The 22,566-nt window shown below is 38.6% G+C and overlaps 4 protein-coding genes and 2 pseudogenes across 6 annotated transcripts; 3 read left to right on the top strand and 3 right to left on the bottom strand.

Moving 5' to 3' along the window:
* Nucleotides 1-823: 823 nt before the first annotated feature.
* Nucleotides 824-3,751, bottom strand: LOC125209010 (zinc finger BED domain-containing protein RICESLEEPER 2-like). 2 transcript variants are annotated; one of them, XR_007174281.2, is made up of 4 exons: nt 3,637-3,751; nt 1,497-3,115; nt 1,085-1,391; nt 824-1,001 (listed from the first exon to the last, which is right to left on the bottom strand). XR_007174281.2 is itself a non-coding variant. In XM_048108582.2 (3 exons), the coding sequence occupies exons 2-3, from the start codon at nt 2,232-2,234 to the stop codon at nt 1,284-1,286; spliced, it is 846 nt and encodes a 281-aa protein (XP_047964539.1). In that variant the 5' UTR covers nt 2,235-3,115; nt 3,637-3,751; the 3' UTR covers nt 1,019-1,283. The 2 variants fall into 2 exon arrangements, 1 of the variants encoding a protein (XP_047964539.1); XM_048108582.2 differs by lacking the exon at nt 824-1,001 and having other exon boundaries at nt 1,019-1,391.
* On the bottom strand, nt 2,418-3,098 carry LOC148930712 (zinc finger BED domain-containing protein DAYSLEEPER-like). The gene has a single exon (XM_089066586.1). The coding sequence runs from the start codon at nt 3,096-3,098 to the stop codon at nt 2,418-2,420; it is 681 nt and encodes a 226-aa protein (XP_088922712.1).
* A 953-nt stretch (nt 3,752-4,704) lies between the features above and the next one.
* LOC125216143 (putative calcium-binding protein CML13 pseudogene) lies at nt 4,705-6,728 on the bottom strand (annotated as a pseudogene). The gene is made up of 2 exons (XR_016136239.1): nt 6,105-6,728; nt 4,705-4,914 (listed from the first exon to the last, which is right to left on the bottom strand). The product of XR_016136239.1 is annotated as a putative calcium-binding protein CML13 pseudogene (transcript).
* Nucleotides 6,729-10,799: 4,071 nt separating this feature from the next.
* Nucleotides 10,800-14,062, top strand: LOC125211264 (Leucine-rich repeat protein kinase family protein). The gene is made up of 4 exons (XM_048110990.2): nt 10,800-11,345; nt 12,072-12,332; nt 12,419-13,282; nt 13,366-14,062. Exons 1-4 carry the CDS (start codon nt 10,934-10,936, stop codon nt 13,827-13,829), a joined length of 2,001 nt encoding a protein of 666 aa, XP_047966947.1. The 5' UTR covers nt 10,800-10,933; the 3' UTR covers nt 13,830-14,062.
* Nucleotides 14,063-17,076: 3,014 nt separating this feature from the next.
* On the top strand, nt 17,077-18,618 carry LOC125209934 (ammonium transporter 1 member 2-like; annotated as a pseudogene).
* Nucleotides 18,619-20,741: 2,123 nt separating this feature from the next.
* LOC148930711 (uncharacterized) lies at nt 20,742-21,446 on the top strand. Its single transcript, XM_089066996.1, has one exon. It carries the CDS (start codon nt 20,757-20,759, stop codon nt 21,324-21,326), a length of 570 nt encoding a protein of 189 aa, XP_088923122.1. The 5' UTR covers nt 20,742-20,756; the 3' UTR covers nt 21,327-21,446.
* Nucleotides 21,447-22,566: the final 1,120 nt, after the last annotated feature.

Here is a 22,566-nt window from a genome sequence, read left to right as displayed (position 1 = left end):
TTTTAATGGATATATTTGTTAAAATAATTAAGAAACAATTAGTGACTTAAAAAGATTCTAATCTGGTCAAAATTGGGCAAACGCGATTGACTGTTAAAAAATTAACAAAATTATTGACGAAGGACCAAAATGATCAAATTTCCATATATACAGGATCAAAGAATCCAAAAGATAAAGTTTAGGACCAAAAAGATAAAATGGTCATATGTTTAGGACCAATTTTGGCCTTAACTCAAGTAGGATTATAGTTATATAATAGACCCGTGTTTGTCAATTACTGTTCCGGTGTTCCCTCCATATTACAGTGGGATGTATTCTTTTTAGGGTCGTCAAACCGTAAGTCGGATATTTCCTTTTATGATAAAAAAAAATAACATTATCTATCTTACTTTTTTTCTCACTTATTTTATTCTCTTTTTATTCAACTAAAAACACTACAAATCCTAAAAAAAAATGTGTCACATATGATGGGACGGAGTAAGTATAACTTATGTTAGCCATCGATAAATTAGATAAAATAATGCCTAGACCATATAGTACATATCAAGATAGACTTTTATCTCATATTGACTTAGCTATGGGGATTGGGTAAAATGGAATATCATGAAAGACAATGTAAAAAATTGTCACTTTAGATATTGATCGAGATAAATTTTCACGGACCAAATCTCTGAAAGTATAACTGAATAAGATATAAGAATAAACATAGCCTAGAACATGAGCAGGAAACGAACTAGAAAAATTCATGCATCCAGTTAATAAAATATATGGTGAGAGGCAGATCCTTATTCCAAGTTCCATTAGCAAGATTAGAAAAAATAATCAAAGACTACATAACAATATTAAAGATGAATTGTTCAACAATAGTTTGTCCTTGTTGAATCAAAGTGTCTCGTACATAAAATCTTAAATCTAAACATTGGAACAACATTCTTCTTTAACTTCGGTAATGTTTGGATCTTCACTTTGATCATCCTCCTCGAATTCATCATCTTCACCATCTATCAAAAAACTATAGTTAAAAATACACTCCTGTATACACATAAAATTTAGATCTTTATACAAAAAAAAAATAAAATCTTACTATCAGAATATCCATGCAACCAATTATGTGTGCAAATAATAGCTTGCACTTTTTCAGAAAGAACTCTATATCTGTATTTCTTCAAAACACGGGCACCAACACTAAAGAAAGAATCCGATGCTACTGTTGTTATAGGAATGCTAAGAGCATCACTTGCCATCGTAGCAAGTTCTCCAAAGCAGGCTGCACGATATCTCCATTACTCAAACAGATCAATTTCAGCATTTACATCCATTGCAGGTTCGTCCAGATATGAATCCAAAAATGACTTTCCTTCAGAAGTTCCACCTCTATATTCCTTCCATCCCTATAACAATATTATTAATGTATAAATTAGATCATGAACAAAATTAATATCGATAGAAATATAAAGACATGCAAAATTCTTAAGAAAAAAGAGAGGATAACTTACTGCGAGAACCTTCTTATTTATTCTCAATCCTCTAACTTGAGAACTCGAACTTCCACTAGATTGAGAAACCTTAACTGGAGATGCACTAGCACGCTTTTTCTTATACTCGTCGTATAGAGTATACAACCTCATCTTCAACTTACTGATTTTTTCCTCACTTGAATGATTGTCAATTCTTGAATAACAGTACTCCAAAAGCTTCAGTTTTATTCTTGGGTCGAACACTGCTCCTATGGAAAGAATTTCACTATGCTCCTCCCAGTACGGTGCAAACTTTAAATCCATCGAATGAGACATAGACTTCACCTCTTCATCTTGACTTCTATAATTTTTAGACAAAAAGTGTGCAATCTTCCAAAGTTCTATAAAAAAGAAACCAGAAGTAGGACTGGATGATCCAGAAATCATAGTTGAAATATTGTAAAATGGCTCCAAAAATTTAAGCATCAGTTCTCCTCTATTCCACTCTTCTTCCGTTGGACAATACTTATAAGCCAAATCCTCAAATTCGAGCAAACAAAAAGCACGTCGACATTTAATTCCACTATCAAGCACCAAATATATGGATTCCCAATGAGTAGGCACATCCAAGCGAAGAGAAGAAGGTAATTCAATACCAGTTTTCCGAGCACACTCTTTAAACTCGATCATTCTAGCTTCTGATGCTTTTACGTATTTGATACTAGCTCTAATCTTATCTAAAGCTTCACTAGCAACTTCCAATCCTTCTTGGACCATAAGAGTCAAGAGATGTGCTCAACATTTCACACGGAAAAATTCACCATTGCATAATAATGAGTTCTGCAAACCAAGTCGCATCTTCAATATTTCTATCATGTCATTATTAGCAGACGAACTATCCAGAGTCAAAGAAAAGACTTTCCTATCTATTTTCCAATCTGCCAAAATATCATAAACCTTTCAAGCTATTTCGATTCCAGAATGTGGAGGAGGCATAGAACAAAATGCAAGTATTTTGCTATTCAATTTCCAGTTTTCATCCACAAAATGTGCAGTTAAACAAATATAACCCGAATTAGTACAAGCGGTCCAAACATCACAAGTCAAGCGCAACAACCCTGAAACATTACTCAATCTGAACTTCAATTTCTGCTTTTCAGATTCATACAAATTCATCACATCCAATACATGAGTATCTCCAGATATAAATTCTATATCCAGATTCAAAGACTTCAAAAAACCTCTCATTTCATCATATTCAACCCAATTCAATGGAAGATTATGTGCAACTGATATCTTAGTCATCCAATCCCGACAAATTTTAGGATTGATTGCATTATTTTTAACCTCTAACTTCTCCTGGTGCTCAGTAAACATAACACCCACATCTCCAAACTTTGATTTCTTCTTACAAACCAACATATGACGACTAAAAGTAGAAGTTCCTTGTCTCGTACCTTCATATTTCCATCTTTGACCACATTGATTGCACCTAACATTCTTCCCATTTTCATCAGGTTCTTCATGTGTAAAATGATTCCAAACTTCAGAAGTTCTTTGTCTCTTCTTGGACTTGGACTCATCTCGAATCCCCACTCTTTCAGTATGAGCAGTATCAACAGTTGGTGTAGAATCCCCCATCTATAGCAACTACAAAGCTACAACATGAACATAAACAAATTCAACCAAACTGAAGGAAAACAAAATTAAATTCAATAATTCAACAATGAAAGTGCTTTAAGATCATTGATACATCACAGTTGACGGAAAGACAATGCAAACTATTACTATTATTGTAGTGTATATAATGCACAAACTACAATTCTCCCTCTCAATCTGCATCTGCTCTTAAACTAGATTCAACTCATTTCTACACCAATTTCACATATCAATTTGCATATGCTCTTTTCCTAGATTCAACTCATTTCTACACCAGTTGCATATACTTTCACATATCTCAATCTTCATATGCTATTTTCCTAGATTCAACTCATTTCTACACCAATTGCATATAATCACTGAATGTTCTTCACATGTGCTTATCTATTAAAATTCCAGAACTAATAATCAATAACTTATAGTATAGAGAAATTCAATTGATGACGGTAACAATCGGTTGATCGTATAATCGCGACGCCGATAAAAAAGCTGAGGAAACTGGGTTTGGTTTCTTCTCTACCTTTGGAATCAAGCTAGAGTTCCGTCGAGCCTTCTTCGATGTAGTAGGGATTTCGATTCGACGGCCGATTTTACTGAAATAGGAGCGCGAAATCCGGAGGCGGCTGAAAATGGGGGATTTTGGCGGGAAGGAAGATGAGCGGATGCAGTAATTTTAGTTTAGTTATTAATTATATTTCTCACATATATAAAACTTTTTATATATAGCTAATATTTATTCTTGTTTCTCCAAAATATAGACATATTATGTTAGAGATCTAATTTGATGATCATTTCTAAGGTTTAATCCATGTTTAGCATGATTTATGTTGTTATTGTATACAGTATTTAGTTTGATTCTAATACTCCCTCCATTCTATAAAAATATGGGCAATTGGTATGACATGAGAATTAAGAAAAAATTTGTAATATAAGATGGAAGAGTAGTTAAAATAGTGTTAGGAAATAGTGTGACCCAAATTATTATTAGTGTTTTGATAATGATATAAGTTGTAAAAAAAGTTGATACTTATGGGTAATAAATTGGGATAACTTTTTAAAAATGGAATGTACATATTTTTATGGGACGAAGGGAGTAAAATATTAGTATTTCTTTTTAATCTTTTTGATTTATTTTTTTCCATTTATTTTCTGTCATTTACCTATTATTTTAATTTACATAAATATTGAGTTTAGCACAATTAATTATTTTAATCTTAACGTTATCATTTATAAAAGCAATCTATTCATGTTATTACTATAAAGTTTATTGAAATGAAATTAATATACTGAGATAGTATAATTAACAAACTGAGTTTTGAATTTGAAATTTTTGCACAAAAGAATGAAAATATTGCACAAAACGGATGCTTAGCTTAGTTTGGTATTACGGTTTCCTTTCACCCAATAGATCGGGGGTTCGAGTCAGCACAAGTAAACATAGATCGGGGGTTCAAGTCAGCGCTAGTAAACGATAAACCAAAATTATGTCAGACCTTAATACACTCCGTTATAGTGCTTCAGTGTCAACTGATTTTGCCACCAAAACATACACAAATAAGAAGAAACAAACAATGAAATGATACCAAGATTCAGAAGCAAATCCGCTATTCACAGATTCACCAGCAAACACTAGAAATAGTCCGTATAGCCCGAATGTCAAGAGGTTTAACACACATTCAAGTCAAATTACACCAACTTAGACGAACTATGACTACACGAGAGTTGAGTTATAAAGACACACACACACAAAGCTTCCTGCTTTCGAGACAAGGCACAGCACAACCGGAATGTCAATCACCTGCAACCACAAATGCGGAGCGCACATCTCAGACAACCCATATGCAGTCACATAGAATAGTTACAAAAAGAAGTTGCTTTCACATTAACAGAACCAGAGATAATATGAAACGAATACAGACCCACTTATCGCGAAGTGAGTAAAAAGGGTGAAGATTATGCTAGGAAAGAAGTTAGAAATAACAATTCATGCCACGATTTCCGTAGAGCAATGGATGTTGCATAAGCATCCACAACAATTATGCCTTTCTAACATCTATGATCTTTCTTAACAAGACTCCGTGCTTCAGAAACATCAATACATGGTACTCTAAGACTGCTAAATATTGATAATGTGATCATACAACTTTAAAATGACATTACTAATGTCCTATTGAGTATGAAAACTCAATATCTACCCTATAGAAGTATCAAGGATATAGAAATGAGTGGCTGAATAAGCATCAAGTACAAATTATGCACATGGCAAGCGATGCAACCAGGTGAATTACTTTGTTTCTTCAGCAAGTCAGTGAGAGCTTTTCAATGGTTAGACGGCACAAAAAGATAGTCGGGTGTGTCTTTATTTTGACCACTTATCCCATGCTTAGGTCTGGATTCTGGAATTAGGATTTCGTTAGGAAACACAGAAAGAATTTCACCTATGTCTTTTAAGTTTGAAGTAAAACCATAAACGTTACTTCTCTGAAAGTTCATTTACTCTTGCTTCATGATTGGCAAACAAAATAAACCATTATACAGCTTCTTTAACAGCCACAGCTGAGACACAGAGTCAAACAAAACTAGGCCTAGAAATTCTGTTTTTCCTTGACACTTCTCATTCTTAGATCCAGCCAAATGTCTGTATATCTATCCTAGAAGTTCATTCAAATTTAGCTTCTAAGTAATGATTAAATGAAAATTGGGGTTTATGAGATAGCCTCATCACTCAATATCCACTAACTTCTCTCATCAAATCCCTAAGTTCTCCTCATATATGCAATTTGATACCAACAATATAAGTTCATAATTGCTTAGAATCGATTATACAGTCCCCAATACTGAGATTCAAAAATGAATCATCATCTAAAACTTCAAAACACAATGCAATTTCCAGTACGAGCAAGCTAGAAGAGCTGAATTCGTTTTCCACATGAAATGAATAACAACGCAACAATAGCAAAATTCAACAGAAATGGTGAAAAGCAAAACCTCAGTGGCCTCGAAAACCGCCTCCTCACTTAGCTACCATGCGCGCAATGAAGTCCTCGTAGCGGATCTTGCCATCGGATCCGATATCCACCTCGCGGATCCACTCGTCGAACTCCGCAGGCTCCAATTTCTCCCCGATGCTGGTCAGGATGTGCCTGAGATCCGAAACGACGACGCATCCGGTCCCGTCCTTGTCGATCACCTTGAACGCGTCGCGCAGCTGGCGATCGAAGGGCTCCGGCTTCAAATGCTTCGACATGAGGCCGAGGAAGCGAGGGAAGTCGAACGGCGCGGAGAGCTTCTCCTCGGCGATGATCGACTTCAGCTGCGCCTGCGTAGGATTTCCGCCGAGCGAGCGCATGAGGATTCCGAGCTCCGACGGGGCGATCTTGCCGTCGCCGTCGGTGTCGAACAGCGTGAAGGCCTCCTTCATTGAGGAAACCTGATCTTCGCTCAGATCTTTCCCCATAATCTGCGGATTTGACTGGTTTTTTGCTGCCTCTTGTACTAGATCTTCTCCTTTGGTGATACGCTCTTGCTGGAGAATGTGTGCGATTTGAAATGGAGGGGTTGGAAAGTTAATATAGAAAAGTTAAGGGGTGTTTAGCAATATTAATGGTGCTCTGGGATCTCCGAAATTTTATATGGAAAAGTTCGGAGAGTATTTAGCAATATTAACAGTGCACGGGGGTCACCATTCGAATTTGGAATCGGATTCGGATTTATGTCATCCGATATGAAAATTCAAAATTTTATGAATGTAATTTGATCCGAATTATCCGAAAATACGAAATTTAAACTGTGAAATCTGACCTCACCTGATTCAAAAAATCAAAATTCCGAAAATACTACACCAAAAGCCCGAAAATCACAATTTGTTTCAAAACACAAATGTTATTCAATCTCACTCAAACAATTATACAAATAGTTCATATTAATTTCAATTGACTCATCCTTTTGTCAAACACTTGTTCTTCTTTTGATACATTCTTTTAACACCCTTCCTACCCATTTTCTGTTGGATTGTTCACTTTAGACCCAAATGAAGTCTAATAAATCAAGAAAACAATAGGTTTGTATGTTTATATTTGTCAGAACTAGGCCCAAAAAAGTTGTTTTGAACAAAGTAGTGCCACAAAAACATTGTCCTCGAGTCCACTGATCCAAAAAAAAAAAGCCAACATTGTAAATATCAATTTTTGAAGAAAATTGATTCCCATCAAACGTGCTTTCTTTTCTTTGGTTATGGTGAAAAAGTCAAGTGTGAAAAACATAAAACTTGGTAAATTTCTTAAAAGAATAACACTAAAGTTTGAGAGCAAACAGACAGATTGTTACTTTGTCCTATAATCCAGTAGGGATGAACATTCAATTTTTTATCCAAAAATTCGAAATTTTAAAATTCAAAAAAATATAATCACATCTAAATCGAACTGAAAAATCCAAATATTTTTCTTTTAAATCTGAAAGTCCAGAGTTAAAAAAAATTAACTCTGGGTGAATACTGATTAGGATCACTCAAAACTAAAATTTATTGATCAAAGAAATAGTACTCATATAATTAATTTCACATGCCTATGATGTTATATGAGCTAGCAGCATCTTTGTCCGCAAGCATGTGTTGGGTAGCAATTTATATTTATATGGAAATAATGGAATTGAAAATTTTGAGATGAGATGCTACTTTTCCCAATTACTATCAATTTATGTTTCTCATGCCCAACAATATAGAGCTTTATGTTTTCCTGCAATATTTGTTTGGTTCGATGTCTGAGATCTTTGACTGTGTTCTTGTAATTAAGTAATATTGTTAGTTAATATAGTATAATTAACTGCGAAAAGTGTTAGATAAAATGGAATTACATCATTGATTCATTATAGAAAAAACTAGTCTTATTTCACCTCTTAGTGTTTTTTTTTAATGTTGGAGAATAGCACATATCGATATTTGTACCTTGAGTCAATGAGAAGCATCCACCTTTATTTTTAATCAAATTTCATATGCATTAGTATCAGATTCCGGTTGCACTTTCACTACAGCATAAAGATTTACTTCTTTCAATATTAATAATGAGTCTTCATTTATAAATTTAAATCATATTCTACATGCTCGATCCCATACAATAAAACTACAAAAAATCTGTTTATTTACCCTTAAAAAAATAAAAAAATCCTAATCTTACAAATAAAGTTGGAAGCGCAAGCGATGGATGACCAATGAAATAAATATTTCTGAATTCAAAGGTCTAAAGTTTGAATATCATCATACGATCAACTATTTACGCGTCAATATTTACGTAACAACGACTATGCAGAGAGACTCAAATGTTTGTGTGTATACACTAGTAAGGACCAAATCATATTTTCTATATTCTACTATACATTTTTTTTGCTTTAGTAATCCCTTTTCAGTTCTCATAGATGGTCAATTTTGTTATAGTAAGTGATCATGAAAAAGTTCTTATAAGTCAACATCAACATTATAAAGCTATTGAGAATTTACTAAAGTAAAATAAAGCTATTGAAGAACATATAAAATTGGATTACATAAATGCTTTGGAGTCTAGACTTTTTAGATGTAAAGAGTTAGAAAGTTAGGATTTTATTGATATGGCTGGTTTTGGAGAAGGTGAAATGAGTTATTGGACAAAAGTTCCATGATTGTTATTGGTGAGTGAAATGAGTATCTCTCATGATTCAAGAAAAGGTAAACAAGGCAATATGATACCTCAATTATTATGCAACTTCAGGCCTAATTATGGTGACTTTCATCCTAAAAATTAATAATTTTGCTTCTATGAATAAGAGACTTGATCATAAATTATCAATTACAAAGGGCAACGACCACCCGTTGTCGCATCCTACATGGGCAACGACAGTCCAGGACATGAAAAACACATAAATACAAAGCACTTACATATTAGGGCATGCACAACCTAATACAAAAAACACTTAAATGTGTTCTTATGTTTTAGAGTGTGTGTGCTTAGCAAACTCATATCAACACGCATAAGAGATAAGCACCTCAATATGTGCTTTGTGTCGCTGCTAAGCACGCGACTGCAATGGCCCTAGGAAGCAACATGCTTAATGCAACCACTAAACACACAACCGCTAATGCCTCCAATGATTTGGCCAAATTCCACCATTACACGTGTGCTTAACGCAACCACTAAGCACGCGACCGCTAATGCCCTAGTGATTCCACCATTATAATAAAAGCCAATTGAATGGTGATTCTATCAAACCCCATACACAGCCCAAAAATCTCATGCTGGTCCCAACCACTAAAATACTTTTTGGTATACTTACAAACTTGTTTGTCCTATTCAACAGAATCAAACAATTCCCTTACAAAAATCAAACCAATCTACGGCCACAAACAAACCAAACGCTCATCAAAACCCTCGACTTTTTCTCTATTTCTCATAAAGTCGAACCCTTTCTGGAATTGAACAGAAACGTGAGCTTTCCTATGTACTTGTCTCGTCTCCCTTCTTTTAATTCTAGCTAAACAAGACACAAAGCAAATACCATTTCTCTCTCATCATATATAATGTGTATGTTTGTATGTGTGAGGCATTATTGTCTCCACTTGAAGCTCACACTTTGAACACTGAATCACGGGATCTTCTGATCAATCCCATAACTTTTGAAAACGAAAATTAGAATCATAGTTTTTCAATGTTTCGCAATTATCTCATTATGATTTTTTTGACCCTTGTGTAGCAGACCAAGTGAGATGGACAATTGGACATATACAACAATTGGAGTAAATGTAATTAAAATCTTAACTTTTTCGTGGTAAGTAATTATCCTGTGATTTTTTTTTCAGCAATGACGGTTATTAATTTTGGTTTTTGGTGCTTACTATTATAGTAGGATGATGTGGTTGACAAAGTGAGCAAATGAGTACAAAACGACATTGTTTTAACTTGTGAAATGAAAAAGTGTAATAAATAAAAATCATATGCAATACTCATTTCTCCCAACGACTATGGTTGCGCTTCTCTACAAATATCATTTGCGATTTTTCGATTGCCAAATAATTATCAATTTCACTTAAACTGATAATTACATAACAACAAAAATATAATTTAATATTGGTTTCAAAAGCTATGCAATTAATAAGAAGTCAATGCAAAGTTACCAACGATTCTCCAAATGACATCATTTCATTTACTAAACATTTTGTCTATGTATAATTTTTCCAATTTTCATATCGCTCTTAGTTTCACCGAAATTATGATTTTCAATTGTCAAATGTGATTTTAATACTATTGATTTCAAAAGTTATGCGATTAATCAAAAGTCAATGCAAAGTTACCAACGATTCTCCAAATGACATCATTTCATTTACCAAACGTTTTGTCTACGTATGATTTTTCCAATTCTCATATCGCCATTAGTTTCACCGAAATTATGATTTTCGATTGCCAAATGTGATTTTAATACTATTGATTTCAAAAGTTATGCGATTAATTAGAAGTCAATGCAAAGTTACCAACAATTCTCCAAACGACATAATTTTGTTTACCAAACGTTTTGTCTACGTATGATTTTCCCAATTCTCATGTCGCCATTAGTTTCACCGAAATTAGACACACGGCACTGAAAAGAAAACAAAATAAGTAATTTAAATAACAAATGTGTAGTACTAGTACTATCACTTTACAAAAACATTAATTACAGAGACAATCCAACACATTAGATGCATTTGACAGAACCAAAAACACACACAACACAACCTGCATTACTAATTCACTATCCTATTAAAAGATAAACACACTCTTTCTTCACCATTTCTCCAAAAGCTGTAAACTTGCAACATGGGTTTCTCTCCTTTCCCATTTCTACTCACTCTCCTGCTCACATTCTCCGCCGCCGACGAGCTCACCTCGCTGCTCGACCTCAAAGCCAGCCTCGACCCTGAAAACCTGCATTTGAGTTCATGGGTCGTCTCCGGCGACCCGTGCGGCGGCACCTTCGAGGGCGTCGCCTGCAACGAGAGGAAGCAGGTGGCCAACATCACGCTGCAGGGGAAAGGGCTCGCCGGAAAACTGTCGCCGGCGGTGGGAGGACTGCAGCACTTGACCGGTTTGTATCTGCATTACAATTCCTTGTACGGAGACATACCTGTGGAGCTGGCTAGCTTGACTGAGCTCACCGATTTGTACCTCAATGTGAATAATTTCTCCGGCGAGATTCCGCCGGAGCTCGGAAACATGCAGAATCTTCAAGGTCTGTAGCTGTTACGGTTGGTGTTTGAGGTTTCTGTTTAAAGATTGGATCTTTTTCTTTTATACTTGCTGTTTTTCAATTTTAGGACTTTGTTAGAAATATGGATTTTTTTCAAATTGAGGTATATTAGACCTTTGGTGTGATATTGTAGTCCCAATTCCATCACAATTCTGGTTGTTTACAGTTGTGAGAGGGAAACAGGAACACATAATCTTTTACTGAAATGAGCTATAAGTTTTGGCCTTTTCTTGATGTTTTAAACTTTAATCACTTTTTGAAGTCAAGTTTTTTAGTGTTCAAATTGAGGTTTCTGGCACCTTTTGTGGGATGTTGTAGTCTCTTTTTAGACCAATTTCATCACAATTATGGTTTATCTATTTGTTTACAGTAGTTTAGGGAAAAGGAGCAGATGATCTTATACTGAAATGAGCTATAAGATTTTGTTTTCAGTCCCAAAATGTCATTTTTCTCGAAAGATCTGATAAATTGGGGTTTCTGTTAAAAGATTGGACCTTTTCTGTAATGCTTGTTGTTTGTCAATCTTAGAACTTTGCTAGAAATTTGGATTTTCAAATTGAAGTATCTTACACATTTGATGGGATGTTGCTGCCTCTTCATAGACCATTTGTATACTGAAATGAGCTATAAGATTTTGGCCCTTTTCTCTTTCTCCTTTTCATGAAGTTTTAATCACTTTCTGAAGTCATGTTTTTGGTATCTATACAGTTTTGCAGCTGTGTTATAACCAGCTGACAGGGAGTATACCCACTGAGATAGGTTCTCTGAAGAAGCTGAATGTTCTAGCTCTCCAATCCAATTTGTTGAGTGGTGCAATCCCAGCCAGATTGGGAAATTTGGGGGTTTTGATGAGGCTAGACCTCAGTTTCAACCGCCTCTTCGGATCAATCCCTACCAAACTGGCTGATGCACCGTTGCTTGAAGTCTTGGATGTTCGGAACAACACCCTCTCTGGCAATGTGCCTCTCGGTAATGGCATACTTTTCCCTCTTTTACACGATTGTATCAGTTTTAATAAATGGATGTTAATTTTTTATGGTGTTTGATGATTGAAGCTCTGAAGAGGCTGGTGGATGGGTTTCAGTATGATAACAATCCTGGGCTGTGTGGGTCTGGTTTCGCTTCTCTGAGGAGCTGTACTGATTTGGAACGTCCCAACTCAGAGAGGCCAAAGCCTTATGCAGGAGGAGGGGATGGTCTCACAACCAAGAATATACCAGAGACTGCTGATCTGAATTTGAACTGCAGCCAGAGTTCTTGCTCCAAGAAATCTAAGACCTCGTTGGCTGTTGGCGTTGTGGTAGCTTCTGTTGTGGCGTCGGCTGTAGGCATTCTGATGTTTGCACTCTACCGCAGGCGGAAACAAAAGCTTGGTAGTGCATTTGAAATGTCAGAGAGCCGGCTCAGTACTGACCGTGTGAAGGAGGGTTATAGAAAGAATGGATCTTCTCCACTTTTCAGCCTTGAGTACTCGAACGGATGGGATCCGTTGGCTGAGGATCGCCGTTTTGGTGGCATGCAAGAAGCTATGCAGAGCTTTAGGCTTAACCTGCAGGAGGTCGAGACAGCTACTCAGTGCTTTGCTGATAAGAATTTGCTGGGCAGGAGTAGCTACTCGGTGACGTATAGAGGAACTTTAAGAGATGGTTCCGCCGTTGCTGTTAAGAGGATTACGAAGAGTAGCTGCAAGTCGGAGGAAGCTGAGTTCTTGAAGGGATTGAACATCCTCACCTCGTTGAGGCACGAGAATTTGGTGATGCTTAGAGGGTTTTGCTGCTCTAGAGGCCGCGGTGAATGCTTCCTCGTTTATGATTACATACCGAATGGGAGCTTGTTCCGGTATCTTGATGTCAAGGAGGGCGAAGGTGACATTCTTGAATGGTCCACCAGAGTTTCTATAATCAATGGGATTGCCAAAGGTATCACTCTTTTAAATACTTCTAGTTGTGCATTCCATAGCTTAGCAAAATGGGAATCTGATGGTTTTCTTTAACTCGAACAGGCGTGGAGTATCTGCACGGGTGCAAGGTGAACAAGCTGGCTATGGTTCATCAGAACATCACCAGCAAGAATGTGCTCATCAATCAGTGGTCGAAGCCCTTGCTAGCGGACTCGTGCCTGCACAAGCTTCTCACTGATGACACGGTCTTCTCGGCTCTCAAAGCCAGTGCTGCCATGGGGTATCTTGCTCCTGAGTACACGAACACTGGTCGTTTCACTGAGAAAAGCGATGTGTACGCTTTTGGGGTGCTTCTCTTCAAGATCCTGTCCGGGAAGAGGAAATATGTGGCTTCCATGCGCGCTTCTGCTGAGTCCTGCAGCCTGGACTTCATGGATGCGAATCTCCATGGGGCGTTCAAGGAATCCGAAGCTGCTATGCTTGCAAATCTTGCTGTCATGTGCACCCACGAATCTCCGGAAGAGAGGCCGTCTATGGAGACAATTGTACGCGAACTCTGTCACTAGCCGTGGATATCAGAAGCCGTGGTGTTGCTTAGCCTTCGAAGATGTACTAGTTTTAGTATGTGTAGACTTGTACTAACCACTTAATAGGGATGATCATGTTGGATTTGTTGTAGTTTTAGTTTTAGTTTTTTATGAACACATCCCTTAATTGATGGATATTGGGAGATTATCTAATCCTCTCTCTTTAATTCATCAAGATTTGTACTTTAATTAAGAGAGCTGTTTTTCCCTCATTGAGTCATCAGTTTTTACTTCTATTTGATCAATTCTTGCTCGATTTCTGCAGATTTGCCAATCATATATGAAGATGAAATACAGGTTATATAACAGAATGCTAAGTAAGTTCGCTCACATAATCTTGATTTTATTTCTAAAGATGTGACTTTGGATTGTGAAACTCAAATCTTGAGCAACATTACTACATTTTGAATTGTTTGGGTACAAAAAAGAATACAAAATTGATACTTTTCTATTTCTCCTGATCATGATTTACTATCCCACTCAAAGTCTAGATTTTCTTTCTAAATATATGGTTTTGGACTGTGAAACTCAAATCTTGAGCAACATTACTTCATTTTGAGCTGTTTGAGCAGCATTCCAAAGCCAAGCACAATGGGAATCTAAAAATTTTCTTTAACTTGAACAGGCGTAGAGTATCCGCATGGGTGCAAGGCGAACAAGCCGTCTATGGTTCATCAGAACATCACAAGCAAGAATGTGGTCAACCAGTGGTCGAAGCTATGCTTCAGTGAGGAGGGAGGGGGCAGTCTTTGTATAATGTCCTTCACAGTGTTTGGCTTGGGACATTATGAAGCCATTCCTCGAGTTTCTTCAACTCGAGTTTTCAGATGTAGATGATAGTAGATACCTAGCATGCCCCTCATGTGAAAGACGAAGGCAAGCGGAGCAGCACAAGGAATGCCTACTACATAGTAAGACCCGAGATTGACGACAACACACAGTTTTTGCCATCCACACACTGGAATCCATCCAAGAAGTTGGAGAAACCTGATGAGGCATAGGCGAAGAGGCCGGGTATCATCCAACGGTTGAGCTCGCCAGCTCCAGCAGAGATGCAGGGCAACTAGAATGGAGGCGGTGTTGTACCACACAGTGGCAAGGCCAATGCCCAACACAAGAACCACCACGATATCCCGTTGCATTTGGTACTGTCCTAGCTAGCTACAAGTTTTGAAGTCACTTTTGGATTCAGTCGAAATCTCGAATTATGATAGATATAGATGCAAAGAGGCTTACCAAGACGCTGAAGCCGGTGATGGCAGCAAAAAGAAGTGGCCATTGAAGCAGAGGAGAGCTGCAATTCACCTGGACGAAGTGAAGAAGCAGCTAGGTTGACTATAATCAGAGGTATAGCCAACCTGACTTGCTTTTTTTCCCTTCATCCATCAAATCGTGGACTCCAAAGTTGTACGGTTGTTGTACGGTTTCTATAGAAATCAAGGAGAATAAATCCATATCAATATTAACACAAACAATGTGTGTCTTGCATGGATAAGAGTATAAAATCCGAAGAGAAATAGAAACCACGTATCTTTATCTTACCCTAAACGATGTCAGATGGCCAAAACCTATCGTCCATCAATTCGCTCGCACTGTGCGAATTTCAAACTATTTTGACACATAACATTTTCGGCGTCGTCAGTGTAGCAGTGCGTGCGAATTTCAAGCCATTTTGAAAACAAGTGACTTTTACCATATAAAAAATAATAAATTTAATATTTCATCCGTCCAAAATTAGCCTTAGTACGTTCCCTTCGTGTCGTACAACTTCAAAATCGTATAGAACAAACTGAGGTTGAACCCATAGCTCCCTAACCATTTAAGGAATGTATCGTACGAATTTCAAGCCAACGTGCGAATTTCAAGTCACCTTGCGAATTTCAAGTTATTCTGACACCAAACCAAATGTTTACAACACTTTGAGTTGTTTTGAGTACAAAAACAAAATCAAAATTGATACTTCTCTACTTCTACTAACTGTGATCCGCTATACACTTTTCACATGTCAATCATAATCAAGAACATCACTAAGGTTTAGGGTTTAGGGTTTATGGTCTGATGGGCGAAGGGGCCGGGAATCATCCAGCGGTTGAACTCGCCAGCTCCAGCAGAGATCTTGTGATCCTGATGTAGGGCGACCATAATGGAGCTGGTGTTGTACCACACAGCAGCAAGGCCAATGCCCATCACAAGAACGACCACGATAACCCGTTGAGTGTAGACACCGAGCATTTGGTAGATACAAAGAGGCTTAATTACCAAGACGCAGAAGCCGGTGACGGCAGCAAAAGAAGTTGCCATGGAAGCAAAGGAGAGCTGCAATTCACCTGGACGAAGTGAAGAAGCAGCTAGGTTGACTATAATCAGAGGTATAGCCAACCTGACTTGCCTTTTCCCTTCGTCCATCAGATCGTGGACTCCAAAGTTGTATGGTTGTTGTACGGTTTCTATAGAAATCAAGGAGAATAAATCCATATCAATATTAACACAAACAATGTGTGTCTTGCATGGATAAGAGTATAAAATCCGAAGAGAAATAGAAACCACGTATCTTTATCTTACCCTAAACGATGTCAGATGGCCAAAACCTATCGTCCATCAATTCGCTCGCACCGTGCGAATTTCAAACTATTTTGACACATAACATTTTCGGCGTCGTCAGTGTAGCAGTGCGTGCGAATTTCAAGCCATTTTGAAAACAAGTGACTTTTACCATATAAAAAATAATAAATTTAATATTTCATCCGTCCAAAATTAGCCTTAGTACGTTCCCTTCGTGTCGTACAACTTCAAAATCGTATAGAACAAACTGAGGTTGAACCCATAGCTCCCTAACCATTTAAGGAATGTATCGTGCGAATTTCAAGCCAACGTGCGAATTTCAAGTCACCGTTCGAATTTCAAGTTATTTTGACACCAAACCAAATGTTTACAACACTTTGAGTTGTTTTGAGTAAAAAAACAAAATCAAAATAGATACTTCTCTACTTCTACTAACTCTGATGGACCTCCCCACAGAGGATCTGACCCTAAACACATCCACCGGTGCACTGATCTACCTTCACAATCCAGTTGCTTGCAGCCTGGAAATGGGAAAGGAAGTACATGGCTTGCAGCGATGGCCGTTGACCATATTCAAAATCTACAACAATTCAATTTTACGTTTAATTCTCAATCCAAAGCTGCAATAGTTCATTCTACATTCCAAAACATTTTCTTTGCCAATATGAGTGATCCAATGAGCTGCAGAGTTGCCGACCTTCTCCCACTCCTGGGCTCCGGCGCCAACGCCATAGCCACTGCCTCCATCTACCGTCTACGACCGCTTTGACGTTGTCTCCGCCCGCTTCGACGCGGTCTCCGCTAGCCTCTCAGAGGCGACTTACGCAATCAACACCGTATTCCTTCTGTTTTCAGCCTACATGGTGTTTATTATGCAGCTTGGCCACGCCATGCTTGGTGCTGGCTCAGTCCGAGAGAAGAACCTTATCACCATCATGCTCACTAGTGTTATCGACGCTGCTGCTGGAAGCCTGAGCTACTTCCTCTTTGGCTTCGCCTTCGCCTTTGGCGGGCCATCCAACGGGCTAATAGGAAACCGCTTCGTTGCTCTCATCGGTTTCCCTTCTCTTGATGCTGATTACAGCTTCTTCCTGTATCAGTGGGCTTTCGCCATTGCTGTTGTAGGTAACTTTTCTTCCTTTTTTTTGTAGATTTAAAAGGGTAAAGTGAGTAGGCGGTTTATGAGATTATCAATTGCTTTTTTTGTATTGTTATTATGAGTTCCCTTTTTTCGTTATTGTGATTAGGCATTACTAGTGGGGCCGTCGCATAGAGGACCCAGTTTGTGGGGTATATGATATACTCCTTTTTCCTCATTGGGTTCGTGTATCCGGTGGTCTCTCATTAGGTCTGGTCCAGTGACGGTTGGGCCGGCGCGAGCAAAGTACACGGGAGCCTTCTCTTCTGCTCGGGTGCCATCTACTTTTCCGGCTCAAGAGTGATCCACATGGTCGGTGGCGTTGCTGGATTTTGGGGAGCACTCATCGAGGGGCCGAGGATCGGCCAGTTCGACAACAGAGGCAGGTCGGTGGCATTGCGTGGCCACATCACGCCCCTAGTGGTCCTAGGGACACTCCTCATTTGGTTCGGGTGGTATGGATAAAACCCGGGCTCATTCTATACGATTGTGAAGTCGTATGACACGAGGGGGACCTTTTACGACCAGTGGAGCGCGATAGGTAGGACAACCGTGGCGACCACATTGTCGGGAAGCACGACTGCTGTGACGACCCTGTTTGCGAAGAGGTTCCTAGAGGGGAAATGGTCAAATGGAGTGTAATCGACATGTGTAGTGGGTTGTTGGGTGGGTTGGTTGCCATCACATCGGGCTGCTCTGTGGTTGAGCCTTGGGCTGCGATAATATGTGGCTTTTTTTAATCTTGGGTGCTAATTGGGCTCTCTAAGTTGGCCGAGAAGGCCAAGTATGATGACCCGATTGGGGCCGCGCAAATGGATGTTGGTTGTGGTGCTTGGGGGTTGCTTTTCACTGGGCTTTTTGCCATCAAGGCTTATGTGAACGACGTCTATCCAGGAATGCCCGATAGGCCTTACGGCCTGCTCATGGGTGGTGGCGAGAAGCTCGGCCCAGATCATTGAAATTCTGGTGATCGTTGGGTGAGTCTCGATCACGATGACACCTCTGTTTTTGGCCATCGAAATGGATGCAAGTGGTTTAGCCATGGCTGTCGAAATCTTGATTTTATAAGAGATATTCTTGATTAGGATTGATATGTGAAAAGTGTACAGTGGAAGTAGAGAAGTATCAATTTTGATTTTGTTTTTGTACTCAAAACAACTCAAAGTGTTGCAAACATTTGGTTTGGTGTCAGAATAACTTGAAATTCGCACGTTGGTTTGAAATTCGCACGATACATTCCTTAAATGGTTAGGGAGCTATGGGTTCAACCTCAGTTTGTTCTATACGATCTTGAGGTTGTACGACACGAAGGGAACGTACTAAGGCTAATTTTGGACGGACGAAATATTAAATTTATTATTTTTTATATGGTAAAAGTCACTTGTGGCTCATATAAAATTTTCACGACTAAATTGTGGAGTCAATTTACCAATTTAGTCATTCTTTATATATTGTTGAATCGATTTGTGGCTCATAATTCATGGTATTTCAATCATTTACGACAACATTGAATGGGAAAGTGCTATTTTCCAGAACTATAAGAAAGTGTCATTTTGCAGAATTTGTGGAATTTGTTAAGTGTTTAGTTTAATTCACCGGCGGAGCCAGTAACAAGAGAGTTGGAATATGGGAAAGTGCCATTTTCTTTTCAGAACTATAAGATAGTGCCATTTTGTGGAATTTGTTAAATGTTTAGTTTAATTCACCGGCAGACCCAGTAACAAGAGAGGGAGGGCTTAAGCTCCTACCCAATTTTTTTTTTCTTTTTGTATTTTTCTACTTATAAAATTTTTGAAATCATGGAAAACTAAGTTTAGTCCTCACTAAATTAATGTTGTTGAATGTCAAATCATTGAAAACTGAAGAATAATAGTGGCTGAATTGAAACTCTTAGGGCTTGTTCAGTGTATCAGAGGTGGGTTCTCAAGATATGGATTTGCATTAGAAATGAGATGGTGGGGCCCACTAAAAGCCACTAAATGACCCACCACTCCCACCATTCGGTGTTTTAGATATGGGAGCACTTTAACAATAAAATAAGTACATTAATTTACAATATTATATTGGAAGACGTTAATGCCCCCCAAAATTTTTAAAGTCGAGGTTTCGCGGTGGTGGCAAATTAAGCGCGGCAAAGTGGATGGTTTTAATTTTTTTCGTAGTCTACAAAACCTGAAGCATAAGCTGTCAATTCCATTTCGTCCACGCTCACAAAAACCAATCTAGGGTCCAGTCGATATGCAGGTTTGCCATTTATGCATTTTTTGCACTATCTTGTGTTCATTTTCAGAGAAATTGGCTTTTTTTTTTTTTTTTTTTTTCTGTTGATGTGATTGTCTCTTGTTGTTTCGACACATTCTTTGCAATAGCTAATTTAAGGGGACTATACCCTTCTAGTTTGTTGCTTATGGTGTAATGTATATGATGTGTTTGATGTTATGCAATTAGACTGTTTATCTAATTTGATTTTGTTACGTGCAAACTCTGTTCGAACCAATATGTGGCTGAAGCTTTACTCCCTGTTATTTGCTTTGATAAATCAGTACCCAATTCTCTGTTTATTGTTCGGTTGTAGGGTGGGATGTCTCAGTCGAACCGTCCTTCCATGATGCAGGCCAGTGCAACTGCAAGCGAAGGTATTTTTTATGTCTGACAAGTGGTTGTTAATGTATGAATGTTCTCGTGTATACATTTGTGCTTTGATCATTTTTTGCTGCATTTAGGTTTAGGACAGACACCTCGTCGGAAGTTTCGCAAGGGTGACCGCACTCGGAGAATGTGGGTTCCAAGAGAGGAGGAGATTTTGGCATCTGCATTGCTGGATTTGGTTGCTGGTGGCTGGAAAGCCGATAACGGATTTCGAACTGGGTATCTCACCAAAATTGAGGACAGCCTTCGTGCCGAGTTCCCCAAAACTGACTTGAAGGGAACCCCTCACATAACCTCTAAAATTTTGGCTTGGAAAAAGAGCTATGGCATCCTAAGAGCGATCCTGGGGCGCACTGGAATTGGGTTCAACAGTGATGGTGATCATAAGATTGATTGCACCGACGAACAGTGGGAGCAGATCGTTGCGGTAAATAACTGGATATTACTCTTGTCGTCTTCATTGGATTAACATTGATTTATTTGGTTATTAATTTATCTATACATGTTTGTCCTAATCCTTGTAGTAATCCTTGTAGGCTGACAAAGATGCCAAATTTATGCGAACCAAATCGTGGCCCTATTGGGAGACATGGAAGTGTATCTTCGGCAAGGATAGAGCATCCGGGATGGGAGCTGAAACACTTCAAAATGCAGCCAAGCGTGTGCGTGCCGAAATGGCCGGTGGGAGCCAGGTGTATGAGAATGACTATCACCCATCACTGGATGATATAGAGTTAGAAACCTCCCCACCCCTTGAGCAGACAGCCGACCTTAATGACACCGCTTCTAGGCAAAGTGTTAAGGAAATGTCCTCTGTCAAAACCACTAGCGTGAAGCGCAAACGTGATATGGGTGATGCCCCTCTGATGGAGTACCTCGGTAACCTACATGCGGAAACAAATGCAAGATTGGAGATGATTTCCAAAAGGATCGGATATGAGTTTGACTGCATGAAAGCAAGAGAGGATGTGTTTGAGAAATTGTGCACTGTCGAAGGTCTCGACCTGGGTCAGAAGTACGTGCTTTGCAACATATTAGGAGACAAGCCGCAACGTCTTGAGGTGTTCAATGGTATGCCCCCTTCGGCGCGACTTGGGTATCTGCTCATGCTGATCGAGGATAAGTAGTCTCCCATTCCCTCCTAATTCTACCATGGATGGTACTTATTTTAATTAGATTATCTAAATAGTTTGTGATGCTGGTATTTATGGTTAAATTATGACATATGTGGATGCTAAACTACTTCTTTTGTTTTGTTTTGCACCAACTGGAAGAGGCTGCATATAAGTAGCCTCTATATTTTGTACTTAATTCCATTGGTTGCAGATCCATGGTAGTGTAATATTTCTGTTGAGTAGATTGCCTTATGCACTATTTAAATGATGCATTTTATGTGGAACTTATACATCTTTTGAATTTACTGAAATATGTATGAGTAGTGGTTGTTGATGTAGTTCAAAATTATTTACAAATTGGATCCACCAGAGTCTAATCATGATGATTAGTTAAGTGTTTTTGTAACGAGAAGCTCAACTGTGTTTTCGAAGTTGTAAAGAACACCAAACGCCCAAATAAATTTTTTCATACTTCAATAAGGCTATTGTCATTAAAACGCAGCATCACAAGCCATACCTTGCAACTTCTCCATAAGACAAATACTACTAATTAATGAAACATCATGAAAACACTTGTTCTAAACTAGTTGAAGGAAGCAACAACATTCGAAAACAGCAATGACATGAGCCAACAACATGGAGCTCCATAATATTACCCTTACTTACTATGGAAATCAGCCTTGCTGGAATTGGATGTCCTTCAACACACTACAGAGACTTCAAATGCGATTTTTGGGGCACCAACCAATAGGGGAGTTGGAGGCGCATGAACTAGTGTGTGGGGACTTGGTCGACGGTCCAACTTGGGGATCCCCAAATGTGGTTGGTTTGGGTAGGGTTCGTGACATTCGAACATGAGTCGGCAGATGGCCTGCATTCACAAGATCAATGAAGTATGTCCCACTGTCCGTTGAAGACTCCCTATCTGTGGGCATATCCTCTTCATCGAAGAGTTTGCGCTTCACATTTGGCCTCCGGAACACAGCTGGAGAGTTCACCTCTTCGTCGTTGTCACCCATCTCCACAGCCACATTGTCCGAAGAGATGATTTTCATGGTGTTATCTGAGATTTCAATGACCTCCACGTCCCCCTCCACCTTGACGTCGTCAATCCCGAATAAACACACAAGTGAGGGGTAGATAGGTTCATCGTGGTAGTAATACGCTCCAGCGAACTTGTTTTTCTGTTGTATGGGAGCTCAAAATTTAGCAGCTGAAGTGAACATAACAAGAAGTACCTAAAAGTTTATTA

Source organism: Salvia hispanica, chromosome 3 (assembly GCF_029641045.1).
Source record: "Salvia hispanica isolate PSC_SH4W2 chromosome 3, Shi_PSC_v1, whole genome shotgun sequence".
Classification (NCBI taxonomy): Eukaryota; Viridiplantae; Streptophyta; class Magnoliopsida; order Lamiales; family Lamiaceae; genus Salvia; species Salvia hispanica.
The sequence above is the reverse complement of the archived record's forward strand: the minus strand, read 5'-3'. Positions and strand labels throughout refer to the sequence as shown.